General features: G+C 42.2%; 2 protein-coding genes across 6 annotated transcripts in view; one reads left to right on the top strand and one right to left on the bottom strand.

Annotated features, from left to right (window-relative positions):
• Positions 1-8,878: 8,878 nt before the first annotated feature.
• On the bottom strand, positions 8,879-11,942 carry LOC118628269 (cytochrome c oxidase assembly factor 4 homolog, mitochondrial). Of its 4 annotated transcripts, none has more exons than XM_036259112.1 (2): positions 11,596-11,942; positions 8,879-9,635 (listed from the first exon to the last, which is right to left on the bottom strand). In XM_036259112.1, exon 2 carries the CDS (start codon positions 9,621-9,623, stop codon positions 9,372-9,374), a length of 252 nt encoding a protein of 83 aa, XP_036115005.1. In that variant the 5' UTR covers positions 9,624-9,635; positions 11,596-11,942; the 3' UTR covers positions 8,879-9,371. The 4 variants fall into 4 exon arrangements, with proteins under 4 accessions (XP_036115005.1, XP_036115006.1, XP_036115007.1 ...); XM_036259113.1 differs by having other exon boundaries at positions 11,690-11,942; XM_036259114.1 differs by having other exon boundaries at positions 11,765-11,942.
• A 46-nt stretch (positions 11,943-11,988) lies between these two features.
• Positions 11,989-19,437, top strand: part of PAAF1 (proteasomal ATPase associated factor 1) — a 35,032-nt gene continuing 27,583 nt past the window's right edge. Inside the window, exons 1-3 of one of the 2 annotated variants that reach the window (XM_036259814.1) lie at positions 11,989-12,063; positions 13,462-13,502; positions 18,364-18,467. In XM_036259814.1, the coding sequence (XP_036115707.1) occupies positions 12,017-12,063; positions 13,462-13,502; positions 18,364-18,467 (192 nt within the window). In that variant the 5' untranslated portion in view covers positions 11,989-12,016. Of the gene's footprint in view, positions 12,064-13,461; positions 13,503-18,361; positions 18,468-19,437 lie in introns of those variants that run through there. The other variant, XM_036259815.1, reaches the window with a different exon arrangement.

Genomic DNA, 19,437 nt, shown 5'->3' with positions numbered 1-19,437 from the left:
GCTCCTGCCCCACCCCTTAGATTCCCCTTCTTTTTTTTTTCTTTACTGATTTGAGAGAGAGAGGAAGGGAAAAGGAGAGATAGAAACATTGATGAGATAGAACGTTGATTGTCCGCCTCCTGCATGCCCCCCACTGGGGATTTGGCCCACAACCTGAGCACATGTCTTGACTGGGAATCGAATGGGTGACCTCTTGGTGCATGGGTCCATGCTTAACTACTGAGCCACACCAGCTGAGCTAGAGTCTCCTTGATAGTTCATTATTGGTGTATAAAAATGCAAATGATTTCTCGATATTTATTTTGTATCCTGCTACTTGACTGAATTCATTTACCAGTTCAAGTAGTTTTTTGGTGAAATCTTTAGGGTTCTCTCTATATAGTATCATGTCATTTACAGAGCAGTCTTAGTATTGCATGTACTTTTCTGAAACTCATCAGTTTCAGTCCTGAAGTTATTTTGATTTCTCTGCCTTGATCTCCAAAGACAACAAGAAGAAACTCAGATTTCCTCCCAAGGCATAACACTTAAGAGAGTGCTGTCATGACAGCATGTGGCCCTGGCCGGTTTGGCTCAGCGGTTGGAGCATCCACCTGCGGCCCGAGAGACCCGGGTTCGGTTCCCGCTAAGGGCATGTACCTCGGTTGCAGTTTGTCCCCGGCCCTGGTTGGTCGTGCGGGTGGCAGCCACTCGATGTGCCTCTCTCTCCCTCCCACTCTATCTGTACAAAAAATGGAAAAATGTCCTCAGGTGAGGATAAAAAAAAAAAAAAAAGACAGCATGTGCCCTCAGTCAAAATGCTTTTATGAATTCAAATTGTAAGCTCAGTAGGCCAGGAGTATGAGCAGAATGTTCCAGGTGAGGACTGATATTTTGGTTATAGAACTGCTCATTGCTGAGTCTCCTCTAGGGAAAATAAAAGAGCAGCAGCTAATGGTGTCAAGTTGGGGGCGTGTAGTGACATGAAGATATAAAACTGAATAAACAGCCCTGGCCAGTTTGGCTCAGTGGTTGGAGCATTGGCCTGTGGTCCAGAGAGACCCAGGTTTGGTTCCTGCTAAGGGCGTGTACCTCAGTTGCAGTTTGTCCCTGGCCCTGGTTGGGTTGTGCGTGCGGGAGGCAGCCACTTGATGTGTCCCTTTCACGTCGATGTTTCTCTCTCTGTCTCTTCCTCTCTCTCCCTCCCACTCTATCTGAACAAAAAATGGAAAAATGTCCTTGGGTGAGGATTAAAAAAGAAAAAAAAAAAACTGAATAAACAGATGTACTCTTACACACATAGACCACCCCTGTATCGTGTGGGCAATGTCACATACACCCCATTTGGAACCTGGGATACGGCAGTCTTTTCCAGTTGCCCCCTTTCCCTTGTTATCAATTTGTGAAACTAGGACTCAGGATTTCATAAATTGACAAGACATTAAAGCTGAAGGAACTTGGGACCCAACAACCTAACCCTCTCTTTCAGCAAGTGCAGTTAGGAGCTCAGGAAAGGCAGAAACTTTACCTAAGTTCAAAGGACACATCATTGGCAAAGCTGGGAGGAGGATTCAGATCTCCTGATTCCTAGTCCATCCCTTTCCATTATATCACTGGAGGATGAATCAGGCTTATCTCTTAAACAGGAGGCTGCTGGATTCTGTCTCCATGAAGCTCTTGTGTCACTGACCTAGTTGGTGCTTTATCCTTGCACCAGAGTCAAGGGGCTTTGTTGCTCATGATTAACCTGCCCCGAGACAAATGGAAATTGCTCTTAATGCCTTGTGCTGGTGAGAGGGATGGGGGATATTCTGATTGCTAGAACCTCAGGTACAAAACAGTTATGAGCTTCATTTGACTCTGTAGAGTGAGGCCCAGAGGGAAATGGACTTTCTTAGGATCAAATGGCAGTGAAGTCAAATGGGATACAAGTCTCCCTCCCTGAGACAACCTGTTATAAAGAGGCAGACGAACTTAGGCTATTCCAAAGTATCTACATTTATTAGTTTTGAGGCCTTGGGTGAGTTATTTTCATCTCATTAAACCTGTTTTCTAACCTGTAAATGGGGATAATTCCCTTTTAGGAGTTTGAGATGGAGATAATGTATATAATAGGCTAGCAAGTGCTCAATAAATGTTAGATTCCCTTCCCTTCTAAATTTCTTCGGCATACTTTTTTGAAATATTTCTTTTCCATTGAGGTATAATTTATATATAGTGAAACACATTTGAAGAGTATATCTGATCAGTCTTGAAAATGGCAGCCACCCATGAAAACTATACTTCTATCAAGATAAAGAATATTTCCATCACCCCATAAAGTTCCCTTACATTATTTTCCTCCGGAAGCAACCATTAATCTCATTTCTATTGCCATATATTAGTTTTGCTTGTCTAGTACTATTTTTAAATATCATACAGTATGTAGCCATTTGTGTGACTATTCATTTATCCTAATGTTTCATCTGTGCTGTTGCATATATCAGCTGTTCAATCCTTTAGTGTACTTACTTTATTATTATTTTTTTTTTATCCTCACCCGAGGACATTTTTTTTTGTACAGATAGAGTGGGAGGGAGAGAGAGGAAGAGATAGAGAGAGAGAAACATCGATGTGAAAGGGACACATCGAGTGGCTGCCACCGCACGACCAACCAGGGCCGGGGACAAACTGCAACCGAGGTACATGCCCTTAGCGGGAACCGAACCCGGGTCTCTCCGGACCACAGGCCGACGCTCTAACCGCTGAGCCAAACCGGCCAGGGCTAGTGTACTTACTTTAAATACCTCAGTCAGGATTAAACTATGTCCAGTACTGCTGTAAAGACAAGGGGGATAGGCAGGAGAGAAGAGAGGGAAGGTCAATGTATTAGGAAATCAGAATAGCTGGGTTCTAGTTTTGGCTCTATCAATACATAACCTTTGGGATAATCTGTTTTGGTCTTCATTTTACAGATGAGTTAACTGGTCTGAGAGGGAAAGATACTTGTCCAAGGTCACCCAGTTAACCAGTGACCGCCAGGGATAGTTCTAGGTCCCTCAATTCCTGATTCAGTGCACATTACTGAGATTGTTAGAAATGGATTTTGATGTAGATCGGTAATTTTCAAGAAGGACCTAGGGTCAAATGGGGTTTTACTAGTTACAGTCAATAGATTCCTCAGCTTCATGTTTTAGTCCCTGATGGAGTGATGGAGGATGCCTTATTTCCCCACCATAGAGCTGGACATTTCCCTCTGGATTCTGAAAGGATGTTTTAGTTGCAAAGAAAGAAATGAAATCTGGCCATTCAGGCACTGCAGCAATGCTGAGACCCCTGGTTCCCACCGTCTAAAGAATGGAAAGCTCTCTAAGCATGCACTGGGCATGTCTAAAACTAGACCTGCTGCAGAACTGTAGAAGGAAGTAACCAATGTGCCTTATGCTTGTTTGATGTGTACTTGGATCTCTTTGTACCATTTTTATCTTTTGATGTCTGATCTCCCTGGAGAATCTGAAATTATTCATTTAGTTCTTATAATCCCCCTGGAATAACTTTCATTCTCAGACATTTCAGGTTTAGGGAATCAGTTCACCATTTAGACAAAATATCCAGGCTCTGAAGAATGAAAACTTTTTCAGAAGATAGCTGCTAGACAAGGAAAGAATCCCTCCCACTTTCCTTGCTTTAAGTCCCTGCTGGAGCAGAGCAGGGAGCCCTAGCATTCAGTACAGTGGGAAAGTGTAATGTCTCAACTTGGACTTGCTCCAGCTCTATTTGGATTTCTAAAGTCAGCAACCCAGAACTTAGTCTGGCAACTTTACCTGAAGGAGGGAGAGTCTGAAGAATATCTTATTACTCAAGTAGTAAAACACATTACAGTGCACCTTTGCATTGAACACAGGCCAAGTCCCCGACCAAGAAGAGCCAAATCATGTCTGCCCTAAACCTAGCCAAAGGGGTGGGTGTGGGGGGGCAGCCAGCCAAGAACACTCTCTATTCATCTCTCGACACCAAGCCTCTGCAGAGGTAGGTGTAGATTGTATAGGGACAGGCATAGACCACCTTCAACACCAGCTCCACAGATGTGGGCTCTAGAGCTGAGACAAACAGAAATCATACCAATCTAAAATGTTATGGGCAATCTGTACTGGTTAGTTTCCTTTTTGTAAAGTACTGAAAAAAGTACAGTAATAGTTACATAGTAAATATGGTTCCTTACTGTGTTAAGCATCGTACTAGGCACCAGATACTTGTGAAAGAGCAGAGCAGAGAACAGCATATGCTTTAGAACAAGACACATTTGGAGTATGATCCTCAATCTGACCTTTATTTCCACCTCTGTAAAGGTGAGTTAATAGAGTGCTGTGAAGGATTAAATGAGATAATGTAACTCAGGATAGTGACTAGCACACAAGAATAATGATAATAGCTAACATTTAGTGACTTCTTACTAAGTGCCAGACATTTTTTCTAAGCTCTTTATAGTAAGACCTCACTTAATGTCATAGAGAGGTTCTGTGACTTTAAGCAAAATGATGTATAATGAAATCAGTTCTACTATAGGCGAATTGACGTAAACAGAGTTAAATTCCTACCACATCTCATCATTATAACAAAACGACATTGAAAGAAACGACTCTATTTAAAGACCTGCTGTATCAATATTAACTCATTCTTTCTACAACCCTGCATTTATTGAGAAGCCTATGTGAAAGGCATTATTATAACTGCATTTTTATAGAAGAAAAAGCAGAGCCCAAGATGTTAAGTAATTTGCCCCAAATCACTGAGCTAGTAAGTGGCAAAGTGGGATTTGAAAGCGTATCACAGGGAATGAGAGCACAGACTCTGGAACCAGACAGCCTGGGTTAAATGCTCCATAAATATTACTTAATAGTTCAATAAGTGCTAACAATTTTTATTATTACATATATATTATCTCATTTAATTCTTTTAGTATGCCTATTAAATGGGATTTATCTTTATTTACTTGAGGAAAGAGGCTTGAGCACCCTTTGCCCAAATACGTTGTTACCCACCCAGCTTTAGCTCCCTGTGACAGCTGTAGCCCTCCAAAACTTGCTACCTTCACATAGCTTGTTTGGAGATTCTTTCACTTACTCTCTCTGCTAGAACCTCCCCTCCTCATGGCCTATTTTTTCTATTTTAATTATACAAGTTAATATGTAGATACACTCGCGATGTAAAAGATTTGAATATATGAGCAAATTCTGGGGGGGGAGGCAAAAGTAGATTTACATTTGTTCGTATAGAAAATACTACAATAACTAATAAATAATAATACAAGATAAACTGTGTTTACGTACTCAGAACTGTAAACCTACTCTTGCCCCTACTGTGTACAGTCCTTACTGATGGAACACTCACATTGTGACCATTTATTCACTATCATAAACAATGCTACAATGAACATAATAGTATGTACATCTTGTAAAATATATTTAAGAGGATTCCTAATAGAGAAATTGTTGTTTAAGTATTTAAAATACTTACAGATCCCACTAAATTGTTCTCCAAAAGCTTTACTAAATTATGATCCCTTCAAGTGTGAATGTGTCTGTTTTTCCCCATCCCCACCAATACTAGTTATTATAAATACTTTCTGTCAATAGGATCAGCTAATAAAACTGTTTTTAAATGTCTTTATTGTATTTTTTAGAGAGAGAAGAAGAGAGAGATAGAAACATTGATGTGAGAGAGAATCATCCATTGGCTGCTTCCTGCACGCCCTCTACTGGGGATCCAGCCTGCAACATGGGCATGTGCCCTGACCAGGAATCAAACCAGGACCTCTCAGTCCATGGGATGACAATCTACCAAGCCACACTGGCCGGGCTAAAACTTTGTTTTTAAGATCTGCATTTAGCCCTGGCCAGTTTGGCTCAGCAGTTAGAGCGTTGGCCTGTGGTCCGGAGAGACCCGGGTTCGGTTACCGCTAAGGGCATGTACCTCAGTTGCAGTTTGTCCCCGGCCCTGGTTGGGTCGTGCAGGTGGCAGCCACTTGATGTGTCCCTTTCACATTGATGTTTCTCTCCTTCCCACTCTATCTGAACAAAAAATGGAAAAATGTCCTCAGGTGAGGATAAAAAATTTCAGTGATGGAGAATATATTTACATTTCCCTATTTTTGGAGAATACTTTGTTTACTTTTCAACTGGGCTGTTTGCTTTACTGAATTCTAGGTACTTTTTTTTTTATCCTCACCGGAGGACGTTTTTCCATTTTTTGTTCAGATAGAGCGGGAGGGAGAGAGAGGAAGAGAGAGAGAGAGAGAGAGAAACATCGATGTGAAGGGACACATGGAGTGGCTGCCACCCGCACGACCAACCAGGGCCGGGGACAAACTGCAACCGAGGTACGTGCCCTTAGCGGGAACCGAACCCAGGTCTCTCTGTACCGCAGGCTGACACTCCAACCGCTGAGCCAAACCGGCCAGGGCCTAGGTACTTTTTATTTGCTGCAGATAGTAATCCTTCATGTTACATATATCATGAATAGGTAATATCTACTTTTTTTTTTTTTTTAATCCTCACCTGAGGATATTTTTCAATTTATCTTCAGACAAAGCGGGAGGGAGAGGGAGAGAAAGGAAGAGAGAGAGAAACACCGATGTGAGAGGGACACAATGATTGGTTGCCTCCCACACAACCCAACCAGGGTCAGGGACAAACGACAACTGAGATATGTGCCCTTCGCCAGAATTGAACCCGAGACTCATTGGTCTGCAGGCTGATGCTCTACCAGTGAGCCAAACCAGCCAGGGCTCTACTTCATCTTTCAATTTTTTTTTTTAATCCTCACCCGAGGATATTTTTCCATTTTTTGTACAGATAGAGTGGGAGGGAGAGAGAGGAAGGGAGAGAGAGAGAGAAACATCGACGTGAATGGACACATCGAGTGGATGCCACCCGCACGACCAACCAGGGCCGGGGACAAACTGCAACCGAAGTACGTGCCCTTAGCGGGAACCGAACCTGGGTCTCTCCGGACCGCAGGCCGACGCTCTAACCGCTGAACCAAACTGGCCAGGGCTCTACTTCATCTTTAAAGATTCAACTCAACTAAATCCCTTCCCTTCTTGAGATTCTTTTGTTTTGTTTTGTTTATCCTTACCCGAGGACATTTTTCCACTTTTTGTTCAGATAGAGTGGGAGAAAGAGGAAGAGAGAGAGAAACATCGACATGAAAGGGACACACTGAGTGGCTGCCACCTGCACGACCAACCAGGGCAGGGGACAAACTGCAACCAAGGTACGCACCCTTAGTGGGAACCAAACCCAGGTCTCTCTGGACTGCAAACCGACACTCTAACTGCTAAGCCAAACCGGCCAGGGCCCTTCTTGAGATTCTTGCTGAGAACTCCAGCCCCCACTATTCCTTCTGATGACCCACACACTGAGCACACAGATTCATACACACAGACACAGTCAGCCCCTTCTGCTATAAGGCTGAAATTGGATTTTATTGATCTTCAAACTGGTTTTCCTATCTTCTCCCCTCTTTTCTCTCTCTCCTCCCTAAATACTAACACAAAGGTAGTTAGGGCCTACTACACTTCAGATTTGTGCTTCCAACTTAAATAGATACTAAATAAAATATGAGATGTGTGTGATACACACACAGGAAACACTACTGATGATGACAGTATATGTCCCTTTGCATTCCAGCTTCTACAACAAGGGTCACTCTCCCTACTCCCTTCCCACTCCCAATGCCTTACAGGGCTAAGCAGAAAGTAAAAGAATGGGTAATGTAATTCCATGGAAGCAAAATGAAAAGTGGTGGCAACTTATGAGCCAGAGAACACACCATCTAAGAGACACCATACTCAGCTCCAGCAAATTGTTGCCAAGTAGGAATATAAGCTCCATGTTGACAGCTTCTCTATTTTTCAAAATCAGAAAATCTGTCTTTTATGTTAAATGTACTTTTTTAAAAAAATGCTTACCAGAGGATACTTTTGCATTTATCTTCATATAGAGTGGAAGAGAGGGGGGTGGAGTGAGAGAACATCGATGTGAGAGAGACACATGGTTTGGTTGCCTCCCACACAACCCCAACCAGGGCCGGGGACCAAACCACAACCAAGGTACGTGCCCTTGACCAGAACTGAAACCACGACTCTTTGGTCTGCGGGCCGATGCTTTAACCACTGAGCAAAACTGGCCAGGGCTTAAATGGACTTTTTTTTTTTTATCATCACTTGAGGACATTTTTCCATTTTTTGTTCAGATAGAGTGGGAGGAAGAGAGAGAGAAACATCAACGTGAAAGGGACACATCGAGTGGCTGCCACCTGCATGACCAACCAGGGCTGTGGACAAACTGTAACTGAAGTATGCGCCCCTAGCGGGAATCGAACCTGGGTCTCTCTGGACCACAGGCCGACGCTCTAACCACTGAGCCGAACCGACCAGGGCTGGATTTTTTTTAATCCTCACCTCAGGACACCTTTTTCTGCATTTATCTTGAGATAGAGTGGGAGGGAGAGAGGGAGGAAGAGAGAGAGAGAGAAACATCGATGTGAGAGACACATCGAGTGGTTGCCACCCACATGATCCCAACCAGGGCTGGGCACAAACAGCAACCAAGGTATGTGCCCTTAGTGGGAACCAAATCCGGGCCTCTCTGGTCTGCCGGCCGATGCTCTAACCACTTAGCAAACCGGCCAGGGCCTTAAATGTACTTTTAAAATGTCAAGCCAACATGTGTGCTTGTTGGTCTAGGAGTGTGTTGAGGTCAGACTCTACATCTGTTAATTCAACAGACTTTGGTATATAAGAGTCACTCAATGTTTGTTTCCACATTTGCTTTCTTCCTTCCATTAGACTGAAACATCCAGAACAATTTAACAAAGATAAAGTCATTTATATCATCATCAGGAACTATTTGGTTGTTCCAGTGCTGTTTTATTCCTGTCTCTCAAACTAAACAATGGTAAGGCAGAGATCATATTTTGTCACATCAATTTCCAATAGTACCTGGCACATGAGAAGGTCTGAGAAAAACCTGTTGTTAAACCAATGACTGAATAAATGAAGACCTGATTAGGTATCCAATTTACCTTTAGATTGTGAATTTACTTCTAAAATGCAATGTCCATGTAATAAGCTCAGTACTTGGCACACTGAGGATATAGGGTAGAAGCCCACTCTGTTTCACATGGCAAATATTGGTCAACATTTAATATTTGTGGAACAAGATGAGTGAGAATGTGCTAGCTCCTTCTGTATGACAGTCATGTCCAAACCGCTGGCTGCCTGGCTCTCAACCCCAATTCCAAAGACACTTCTGGAGTTTTATACCTCTTGGCCCACACTTCCACTGTTTAGGATTTCTTTGGGTGCTAGTTTCTGCAGGCCATCCTCTGGGGATAGATGGTTTGGGGTCTCAACTGTGGGTACTGTCTTGCTCTTTCCTCTTCTGCAGCTCCTCCCGCCGCCTTGCCTGCTGTTCACTCATGCAGTCCCTGAAGGCCTGCACCTGTGGCTGGCACAGTCTCCAGTCCTGGTGCTGGGCCATGCACTCCTGCACTGCATAGTGGGAAGCTGCACAGCCAGAGCGGGAGATCAGTTGGTCCAGTGGGTCCTCTTCTTCACCCTTCTTCACCTGACGAGCCCAGGTATGGCCTTGAGTTGACATCTTTGGGAGTCTCTAGACATCAATGGAGGCAAGGTTAGAGTAGGAACATTATCATATGAGGTTCCTCTACTGTAAATAACACTGACCACTGCACTGTTATAGCCTATTTATGCATATGTCTCTCTGGAGACTAAGCTATTTGAAGACGGATAATGGGCCTGATTCAGCTTGGTGCCCTCAGCACTAGGCCTAGTAAAGAGCAGGACTACAAAATGATTTGAACTACAGTTGGCCCTCGTTTATCATGGTTAATCAGTTCCAGACTCTACTGCAATAAGTGAATTTTCGTGAAGTAGGATTCTTTATTTATATACAGTCGTCCCTCACCACTTCGCGCTTCGACTTTCACGGGTTAAATTGCAACAGAGTGAAGCCAAGAAAGTCGAAGCGTGAAGTGGTGAGGGACGGCTATATATGGAATGAGATAAAGTGAGAATGCTTAGAACAATACTAAATAAGCTTGAATGTATTCTGCTAATGGAATCTGAATTAGGTGAAATGTCACCTTACTGGAGAAGCTATCTCTGCTTCACCTCAAAAGAATGAATCTCTCTTCTCTTCTAATATTGGCCTTATTCTATGGTTGGGAAAGAACAAAGTTTAACACTTGGGAGAGTACCCAACTATGAGTAGGGTTTGACATATGGGAGGAATGGAGACAGTTGTGTGGCTGTAACATACAGCCTGTAGCAGCCAGGGCAAAAGATGGGTCTGTGAGGTAATTAACAAGTACTTAATGTGAGATGTATTTGCCCAAACTTCTTCATCAGTTTCACAACATCGAGCAGAAGGTAGCATACAGACAGAACTTAAGAAGGACTTGAGGAGAAATGATTTCAGCCTTTGTACAAATTTCACCATGACAGGCTGTAAAGAAACTAGACTCCTTAATGTCTTTCCTGTGTCTCTGACTTATTCAACAAAATGATCATTGAGTACCTATCACGTACCAGGCACTATGCTAGAGTTGAGGATACAGGAGTGACCTGGAGAGATATAGTTACTGTTTTCACAGACTTTACAATCTAGACAGGTAAACAGGCAGTAAACTGTGTACAGATAGCTCAGATTGGGAACACAGTGGAGTGATACCCAATCCAGACTAGGGTAGAAATAGGCAGGGAAAGTTTCCTGGAGGAAGTGATTTCTAAGCTGACACTTGAAGAATGAATAGATAAAAGAAAAAAGAAAGAATGAATAGGAGTTAGCCAGACATGGAAAGGAAGACTATCCCTGTCAATGGAAGAGTAGAGTGGGGGGTTGAAACAGAATTTGATACATGAGAGGAACGGAAAGTTCTGTATGGCTAGAGAATAGAGTATAAGGAGAAAACAAAACAAATGAAACTGGCAAGATGAGAAAGTATCTGATCACAGCCAGGCCTTGTTAGTCACATTAGGGCGTTTAGAGGGCAATGGGGGAAGTGACCAGGATTTAAGCACTCCACAGCCCTCCATAAAACTCATTTGCTTTGGGGGCAGTATAACCTAAGGAAGGGGGAAATGGGCTTTAAACAGACGTGGGTTGGAAACTTGCTTTGTCACTGACATATTGGATGACTTTGAGCAAATCATTTCATAATCTCTCTTGAAAAATGAGATAATATATGCCCCACAGGATTGTTAAAGACTAATGAGATAACTAACGCACGTAAGGAGCCTAGCACGTCCAAAGGGTTCAATAAATGATAGTTCCTATCACTGTACTTGTTTCCTCTTTCTGAATACACTGTGAGCTCTTTAAAGCCAAGGGGCAAACCTCAGAGCAAGTTCAAGGGAAAGAAAAGTCACAGACTTTTTCAGTTTCCTCCTTAAGGTAATATTTAACTCGCAGAATTACTGTAAGGATTAAAATAATGATACCAAATGCTTTCGTACTCTTTTCCCCACCACATCCCGGCTTCAGTCTCCCTTGGGGTAAAAAGTGGAAGAAGGCCTTGCTCAGAGATTAGCGCAGGCTAGATGGTCGGCACCTGGAATGGAGGCCTGCCTGGCCCAGGAAGGCATGGGAAGAATGGGAAAGCAGAGAAATACAGGCGGCCAAATCACCGGAGGCTCCTCTCCCACCTTCAGAAGGCGCAGGCGCGCCCCGGCTGTGCCCGTCACGCTTCACCGAGCAAGGACGCGGCACGCAGCGCTCACCAAACGGGCGGACCAGAGGACCCGAACGCGCGCTCCAGCACGTCGGTTTTACATGCATGCAGTTGGAACTCTTCAGACCCTCTTGCCAGGAACCTGTGAGGGGCGCGCGCGGAGAGGTGGAGGGGACGAAGAGGAAGGGAACCACTGCGCATTTTCATTGGTGGCCTGTTGGTATAGACTCGCCACAGCCCTCTCTGAGGATACACTTCCGGGAAAGAGCGGAAGAGGCGGGCTGGTGGAGGTGGGGTCAAGATGGCGGCGCCTTTGAGGATTCAGAGCGACTGGGCCCAAGCCCTCAGGTGAATCCAGTGGTAGAACCGGGACAGAGGAGGCGGTTAGTGGATGTTGCCTTTCCGTTGAGAGCCATGCCCGATCCAGGATATTCATAGGCGTTACTTCATCAGTTTCTGGGTCTAGAAAAAGAAGTCTCAAACCCACATGGTCATTGTTTTTCATTCTCAGAAGAGCTATCGTGAAGTTAAGGGAACATATAGGCGCTGTTTGATCCCAGCATCAGAACTAGGATCAGTGAGTTGGAAAAAGACAGGAAAACTGGGAGGCAAGAGGCCGAGTAGATACAGTCATTTAGCAGGTATTTATTGGTCATCAGCTATTTGCGCAAGTCCCAGTGCTCACCACCACCACACTGTCTTTGAATATGTTTGCCACTTTGGAGCATTCTATTCAGTAAACCATGTAGCACCTACCATGCCCAAACTCTGACTCAGATAGATGCTCTGTGCTGTTAAGATGCAAACGTGTACTCTAAAATGAAGGGGTGGTTCCTTCCCTCAAGCTGACAGTTTAATTAGGAATGCACAGCTAACCGTTCATTTATTTAACATATATTTATTTCTCTAGTACCAAGATGAGGACAGCAGTGTCATGAATGGCAGCCATTATTACTAATAAGAGTTTTTCAAATTGAATCAGTGGTGAAGATGAATAACATTGCTGCATTTAAGAAACACCTAAGTGGGCTAAAATAAAATAACACATTACTTACTACAACATAGTATGTGTGATAGTAAAGGAAGAACACTAACATTTATTTAGGGCCACCAGATACCTATGAGGGAATGGAGGATCAGAATCAGTGGAGGTAACTTGCCCAAGATTGTGCAACAAATAAATGATAGAGAGTTGCTGGCAACCTAAAAGCCTAGGCCCTTTCTATTATACCCCAAAATGAGATAACAATTTGAATGATTGGGGAAGTGTATTCTAAAACATGAAAAAAGTCTGCAATGAGATAGAACATAGATCTTGTATACTAGTCCCAGGTTTCAATTCCTGCTTCATAGCTAAGTGACCTTGGGCAAGTCACTTCTCTCTGAGCTTCAGTTTTTTATCTTTTTTTAAAAACTCACCCGAGGATATTTTTTCATTTGTTTTCAGATTGAATGGGAGGGAGGGGTAGAGAGACAGCAAGAGAAAGAGAAACACTGATGGGAGAGAGACACATCGACTGGTTATGTCCCACACAACCCCGACCATTAAACATTTAATCCATAAATATTTCTTCGACAAATAAACAAAATTTGTCTTAGAAGAATCTATGCCTAGGTGAGATATTACTCTAGATCATGTCTATGTACTACAGCCAAACTGGAAATTATGTGATCTTTATTCCCTAGTATCAGTGGCATCCTTTTCAGTGTTGAGTGAGCCTAATTAGGCTTTTTCTCTCTTCATAGGAAGGATGAAGGGGAGGCCTGGCTGAGCTGTCACCCTCCAGGTAATGTCCTTAAATGTATATGCATTCCATTTACAGAAGCATTTACTACCCCTAGAAGAAGGCTTCCTGGACCAGATTCCTTGCACAGTGCTCACAGACCTCAAACCTGCTTGACGTGTCTGTGCTGTACAGCTATCACCCCAACTCTCTATTCAAGGGAACACAAGATTGGCTTTCCATTTGGAAGCCATAAACTTTTTCATAGGATGCTGATACATCTTTTGTTTGTTTAATTTTTTGTTTGTTTAATATTTTTCCACTGATTTTTTAATTCATTTTTAGAGAGAGAGGAAGGGAGAGGGAGAGAGAGATAGAGATAGAAACACTGATGAGAGAGAACATATATTGGCCTCCTCCTGCATGCCCCACACTGAGATTGGGCCCACAACCTGGGCACGTGCCCTGAGTAGGAATCAAACTGGTAACCTTTTGGTGTACGGGTTGATGCTCAACCATTGAGCCACACTGGCCAGGCTCCACTGATTTTTAGATAGAGTAGAAGGGATGGAGGATGTGGGGTGGGGGGTAGAGAGAGACATCAATGTGAGAGAGACACATCGATACAGCTGATGCATCTTAAACAGCCTCTTGGCCATATATTATTGTATTCTAAGCCGTTCTGTAGCTTCAAGTGTGACCTTTCTGATTGATGAATCCTAGATCTAAAGCTCTAGCCCTGACCTCGCTTCAGCTTCAAGCAGTTGTATGCTAGCTGTTTCTACTTGAAGCTCTCATTGTCATCTTGTTTATCACATCTTAAACCAAACTGAGCACGTCTGTCATTAAATAGATTATCTTTCTTAATTTTCTCATTTCTTAAATTACCATCATTCTAGGCATCAGATTGTAAAACCTAGTCACTTCACCCTGCCATATCCAGAGTTCCCAAGTCTTTTCAATTATTCCTTTGAATAACACTCCTATGTTATTTCCATTCATTCATTTGCAGTTAGTGTGGTAATGCTTTAAAAATATATTTCTAAGTTTGTGAGAAAGTTTTATTTTACTGATTTTTCATTTCAAATAACTTTGATGTCTTTATATAATAATATATTCTAGTTCTGTGAGAACTAGTTTTAAACAGAGTTTTCTTTATTTCTTTTTTTTTTTTTTAATCCTCACCTGAGGATACTTTTTTCCATTTTTTTCTTCAGATAGAGTGGGAGAGGGAGAGAGAGACAGAGAGAGAAACATCAGCACAAGAGATAACACATTGATTGGTTGCCTCCCGCATGACCCCAACCAGGGCCAGGGACCGAACTGCAACTGAGATACATGCCCTTGACCAGAATTGAACCCAGGACTCTGGCTGATGCTCTACTGCTGAGCCAAACCATCCAGGGCAAAACAGAGTTTTCTTTTGAGGAAATTGGTGCCACATAAAAGTAGAGAGAATGGTAGCTAGAAGGTCTTAATCAAAGTTTTTGTTTTTAAAGATGAGAATAATTGGAGAACAATTAAAATATAGGTTATACATAGAGGAAAGAAGGACTAACTTTAAAAAAAACAATGTCTTAGAGGACAGAGAAGGAGACTGAATTAAGTAAAAAAGATTAGATGAAAGAAGGTGAGGTTAAGTACAGATACAGATAAATACATAGGCATGAACATGGAAATTTGAGAGTATCTTAAAGTCTTAGTTTTATTGTTACTGTTTTGGGATGTTGGAGGTAGGGTCAGCTCTTAAGTAAGAGGCTTTTTGGGTTTTTAAAATTTTATTGAATTACAGTGTGTGCTATCTATATGCTAGATGCTTTAAATTACATTATTTCTTACAACCCTATGAGGCAGGTATTAGTATTCTAATTTTTTAAATAACAGCTTTATTGAGGTATAATTTATATACCATAAGGTTGACCTTTTTAAAGTGTAAATTTAGTGGATTTTAGTATATTGACAGAGTTGTGTGTCTGTCACCATTGTCCAATTTCAGAGCATTTTCATCATCCCTAAAAGAAACCCTATACTCTTTAACAGTAATTACCCATTTACCCTTCCTTCTAGCCACTAGTTGACTTTCTGTCACTATGGATTTGCCTATTGTGGACATTTTATATAAATGGAATTATATAATATATGGCTTTTTGTGTCTGTCTGACTTTTATTCAGCATAACATTTAGGGTTCATCCATTTTTGTGGCAATCATTTCTTTTTGTAGCCAAGTAATATTCTATTGTATGAATATACCACTTTTTTTTTTTTTATCCTCACCGAGGACATTTTTCCATATTTTGTTCAGAGAGAGAGAGAGAGAAACATCGAGTGGTTGCCACCCGCACAACCCAGCCTGGGCTGGAGACAAACTGCAACTGAGGTACATGCCTTTAGCGGGAACCGAACCCGGGTGTCTCTGGACCGCAGGCCGATGCTCTAACCACTGGGCCAAACCAGCCAGGGCTATACCACATTATTATCCATTCATAAATTGATGGACATTTGAGTTGTTTACACTTTTTGGCTATTATGAAGGTTTGTTTTTTATTTTATAGTCCTCATCTGAGGATATTTTTCCATTTATCTTTAGATAGAGTAGGAGGGGGGAGAGAGAAAGAAACATCGATTGACTGCCTCCTGCACGACCCCAACCGGGGCCCGAACTGCAACCAAGGTACATACTCTTTACCAGAATCAAACCCACAGCTCCTCAGTCCACAGGCCAATGCTCCAACCACTGGGCGAAACTGGCCAGGGCTGAAGGAATAAGGTTTTGATGATAGAATAGGTGTCATGAGAATTGGCTCTATAGTGATTGGAAAGGGCAAATGGACTGCAAAACTGCAGAGTTTGGGAACATGAACTATGGTGGTGCCAATCTGCACAATTTCGTGCTTTTCTGTGGCAGCACTTAGCAGTCTGTATGTAGAAATCTAGAAGGTGAGTAGTTGGATTAATCACAATTATTTTTATTTATTTATTTTTAATTAATTAATTAATTTTTTTATCCTCACCCAAGGACATTTTCCCATTTTTTGTTCAGATAGAGTGGGAGGGAGAGAGAGGAAGAGAGAGAGAGAAACATCGATGTGAAAGGTACACGAGTGGCTGCCACCCGCACAACCCAACCAGGGCCAGGGACATACTGCAACTGGGATATGTGCCCTTAGCAGGAACCAAACCTGGGTCTCTCTGGACCACAGGCTGACGCTCTAACCGCTGAGCCAAACTGGCCAGGGCAATTTTTTTAAAAAATATTTTTCTTTATTGATTTTTAGAGACGAAGGAAGAGGGAGAGAGAGATAGAAACATTGATGAGAGAAAACATCGATTGGTCGCCTCCTGCATGCCCCTCACTGGGGCATTTTAACACCACATCCTGGGCATGTGCCCTGACAGGGAATCAAACTGGTGACCTTTTGGTGCATGGGTCGACGCTCAACCACCGAGCCACACCGGCCGGGCTGCAATTCTTTTACAGAGACAAGACAGACAATTTCATTGACTTTACAAATGTAGAGAGGTCATTGAGGGTGCTGACAGGAGATTGATTGAAATCCTATACAGTGAGGGCCAGACCTCATAGGGCAGTTAGTGAAGCCAGGAGGACTTCATGGAGTAGGACAAAAAGCAGAATTTCTCAATCCTATTTTTGTGGCATTTTTCTTTCGTGTGTGTGTGTGTGTGTGTGTGTGTGTATGTGTGTGTGTGTGTGTTGGGGGGGCATCTTTCTGAACTAGCATTTGGTGCCACTTCTTTGCCAAAAGCTTCTTCACTAGATCTTCTCTAGACTATATTTCTATCCTAGATTTTGAGTTCCTCCATTAATGTCCTTCAGCTGCCTTTTTCATGACTGGTATATTAATTGATGCCTCCTTTCTCCTTGTTCTTTCTGACTTCTTTTGTTCTTGAAATGCCCCCTCCCTGACTTGGAGTTTCCTTTCCTTTATTTTCTACCTAGTCCTACCTGTCTTTTATTTCTTTTTAAATATCTTTTTATTGATTTCTTTAGAGAGAGAGGAAGGGAGAGAGAGAAACATCAGTGTGAGAGAAAAACATCAATCGGCTACCCCCTGCACACTCCCCCACCAGGGTTTGAACCTGCAACCCGTGCATGTGCCCTGACCGAGAATCGAAGCAGGACCTCTCATTCCATGGGGCGATGCTCAGTCCACTGAGCCACACCAGCTGGGTTGTCTTTCTTTCAGGGTCCTACCCTCTCTAGGAAGCGTACCCACTCTGAATCTATGATGGTTTTTACTTCCTTTTTACTCCGAGAATTTCAATTTGGTGCCATCTGTTATTTACAGAATAATTTATAGCAACCTGCTAGTTTCTGAACTCTAGGACTTCACAGTCCATTGGGAGGTCAGAAATGTAAACAGTGTGTTATGGGCGGTTTCAAAGTGTATATATAAGGTATAGAAGGGGACTAGAAGATAATGTTTTTAACTCCATTCTACCATCTGTATATACTTATATATAGGGTAATATTTAGCCAGTATCACTGCAAAAGCAGTGTTCTACTTAAGTACATTTTCCAGATTAATGTGGGTTAGCTCTTTACTATGTATTGTATGTGTATACTGTGGATAAATGCATAGATTCATGTTAATCTTTTCCTTTTATCCTGGAAGAATGCCATTTCACAGCCAGTAAAACTGAGGTTCAGATCACTTCAGTAGCTTTCCCTACAAATACTATAGTGTATCTCCAAAGTTTGTAGCCCTTGAGTGTATTCCCTCCTGAATTAGGTTTGCTTAGGCTAGTATTCTTTCCACTTTGCCTCATTTTTAACACCAGTACCTGTTTTTCTTTCATAAACCAATTTCCTGCCATCTATACAGATGTCTGAATTGGGTCTTCAAGGAGAAAAATATTAAATTCTTCTTATTTTTTGAGACATACTTATTTTGTGCTATATAGGGAAACCTACTTTGTATGGCAGCCTGACTTGTCAAGGAACTGGCCTTGATGGCATCCCAGAGGTTACAGCTTCGGAAGGATTTATTGTGAATGAAATAAACAAGGTAGGTTTTTATGTCTTCTAGATGGTACTGTGTCTTTACATATATAGTAGTACCTATATATCTATTTTAAATATTTATACTGTTCTTTGTGTATCAGTGTCATCTCCATTTCATTTGTACAATAATCACAGTTTTTACGGCCTTCGAATGTCAAAGTTTTTCTTTTGTGGTTACATATACTTTTAAAAAAAATTTTTTTCCTTTTATTGTTTTTTTTTTTTTTTAGAGAGAGAGGAAGTGAGAGGGAGAGATAGATAGAAACATCAATGAGAGAGAACATTGGTTGGTCGCCTCCTGCATGCCGCCCACTGGGGATCGGGTCCATAACCTGGGCATGTGTCCTGACTGGGACCGAACCAGCGACCTCTTGGTGCATGGGTCAACACTCAACCACTGAGCCACACCAGCTGGACATTACATATACTTTCAGATGTAGTGAAACTTCCTCTTCCCTTTTACCAGTGCTTTCCAACAGATAAATAATGTGAGCCACATATATAATTTTATTTTATTTTATATTTTATTTTGGAGGAAAAAGGGGAAAGAAAGAAGTTGTAAATGAAGAGAGAGGTAGAAAGAGGAAGAGGAGAAATGCTGGGAGAAAGGAATGGGACACGAAGGGTTGGGAGGAGAGAGGTGGAGGGAGAGGCAGTGCAGAGGAAGAAGAGGAAGAGGAGGTGGCAGAGGTGTGGAAGAGGAGGAGAGAGGAGACCACATATATAATTTAAAATTTTGTAGTAGCCACAGAAGAAACAAGTGAAATTAATTTTAATATTTTCCAGAAGCTCAGTATCATCAGTCTATATCCTATAAAGGTTCCCTTTGGGTTGTGGTTGGGGTGGTGGGGTTGGATGGGGATATATATATATGTGTGTGTGTGTGTGTGTGTGTATTTTTTTTACATTTATTTTTTCTTTAGTTCTCATCTGAGGATATTTTTTTCCATTGATTTTTAAAGAGAGTGGAAAGG

This window comes from Molossus molossus, unplaced genomic scaffold (assembly GCF_014108415.1).
Source record: "Molossus molossus isolate mMolMol1 unplaced genomic scaffold, mMolMol1.p scaffold_m16_p_13, whole genome shotgun sequence".
NCBI classification, from domain to species: Eukaryota; Metazoa; Chordata; class Mammalia; order Chiroptera; family Molossidae; genus Molossus; species Molossus molossus.
The sequence above is the reverse complement of the archived record's forward strand: the minus strand, read 5'-3'. Positions and strand labels throughout refer to the sequence as shown.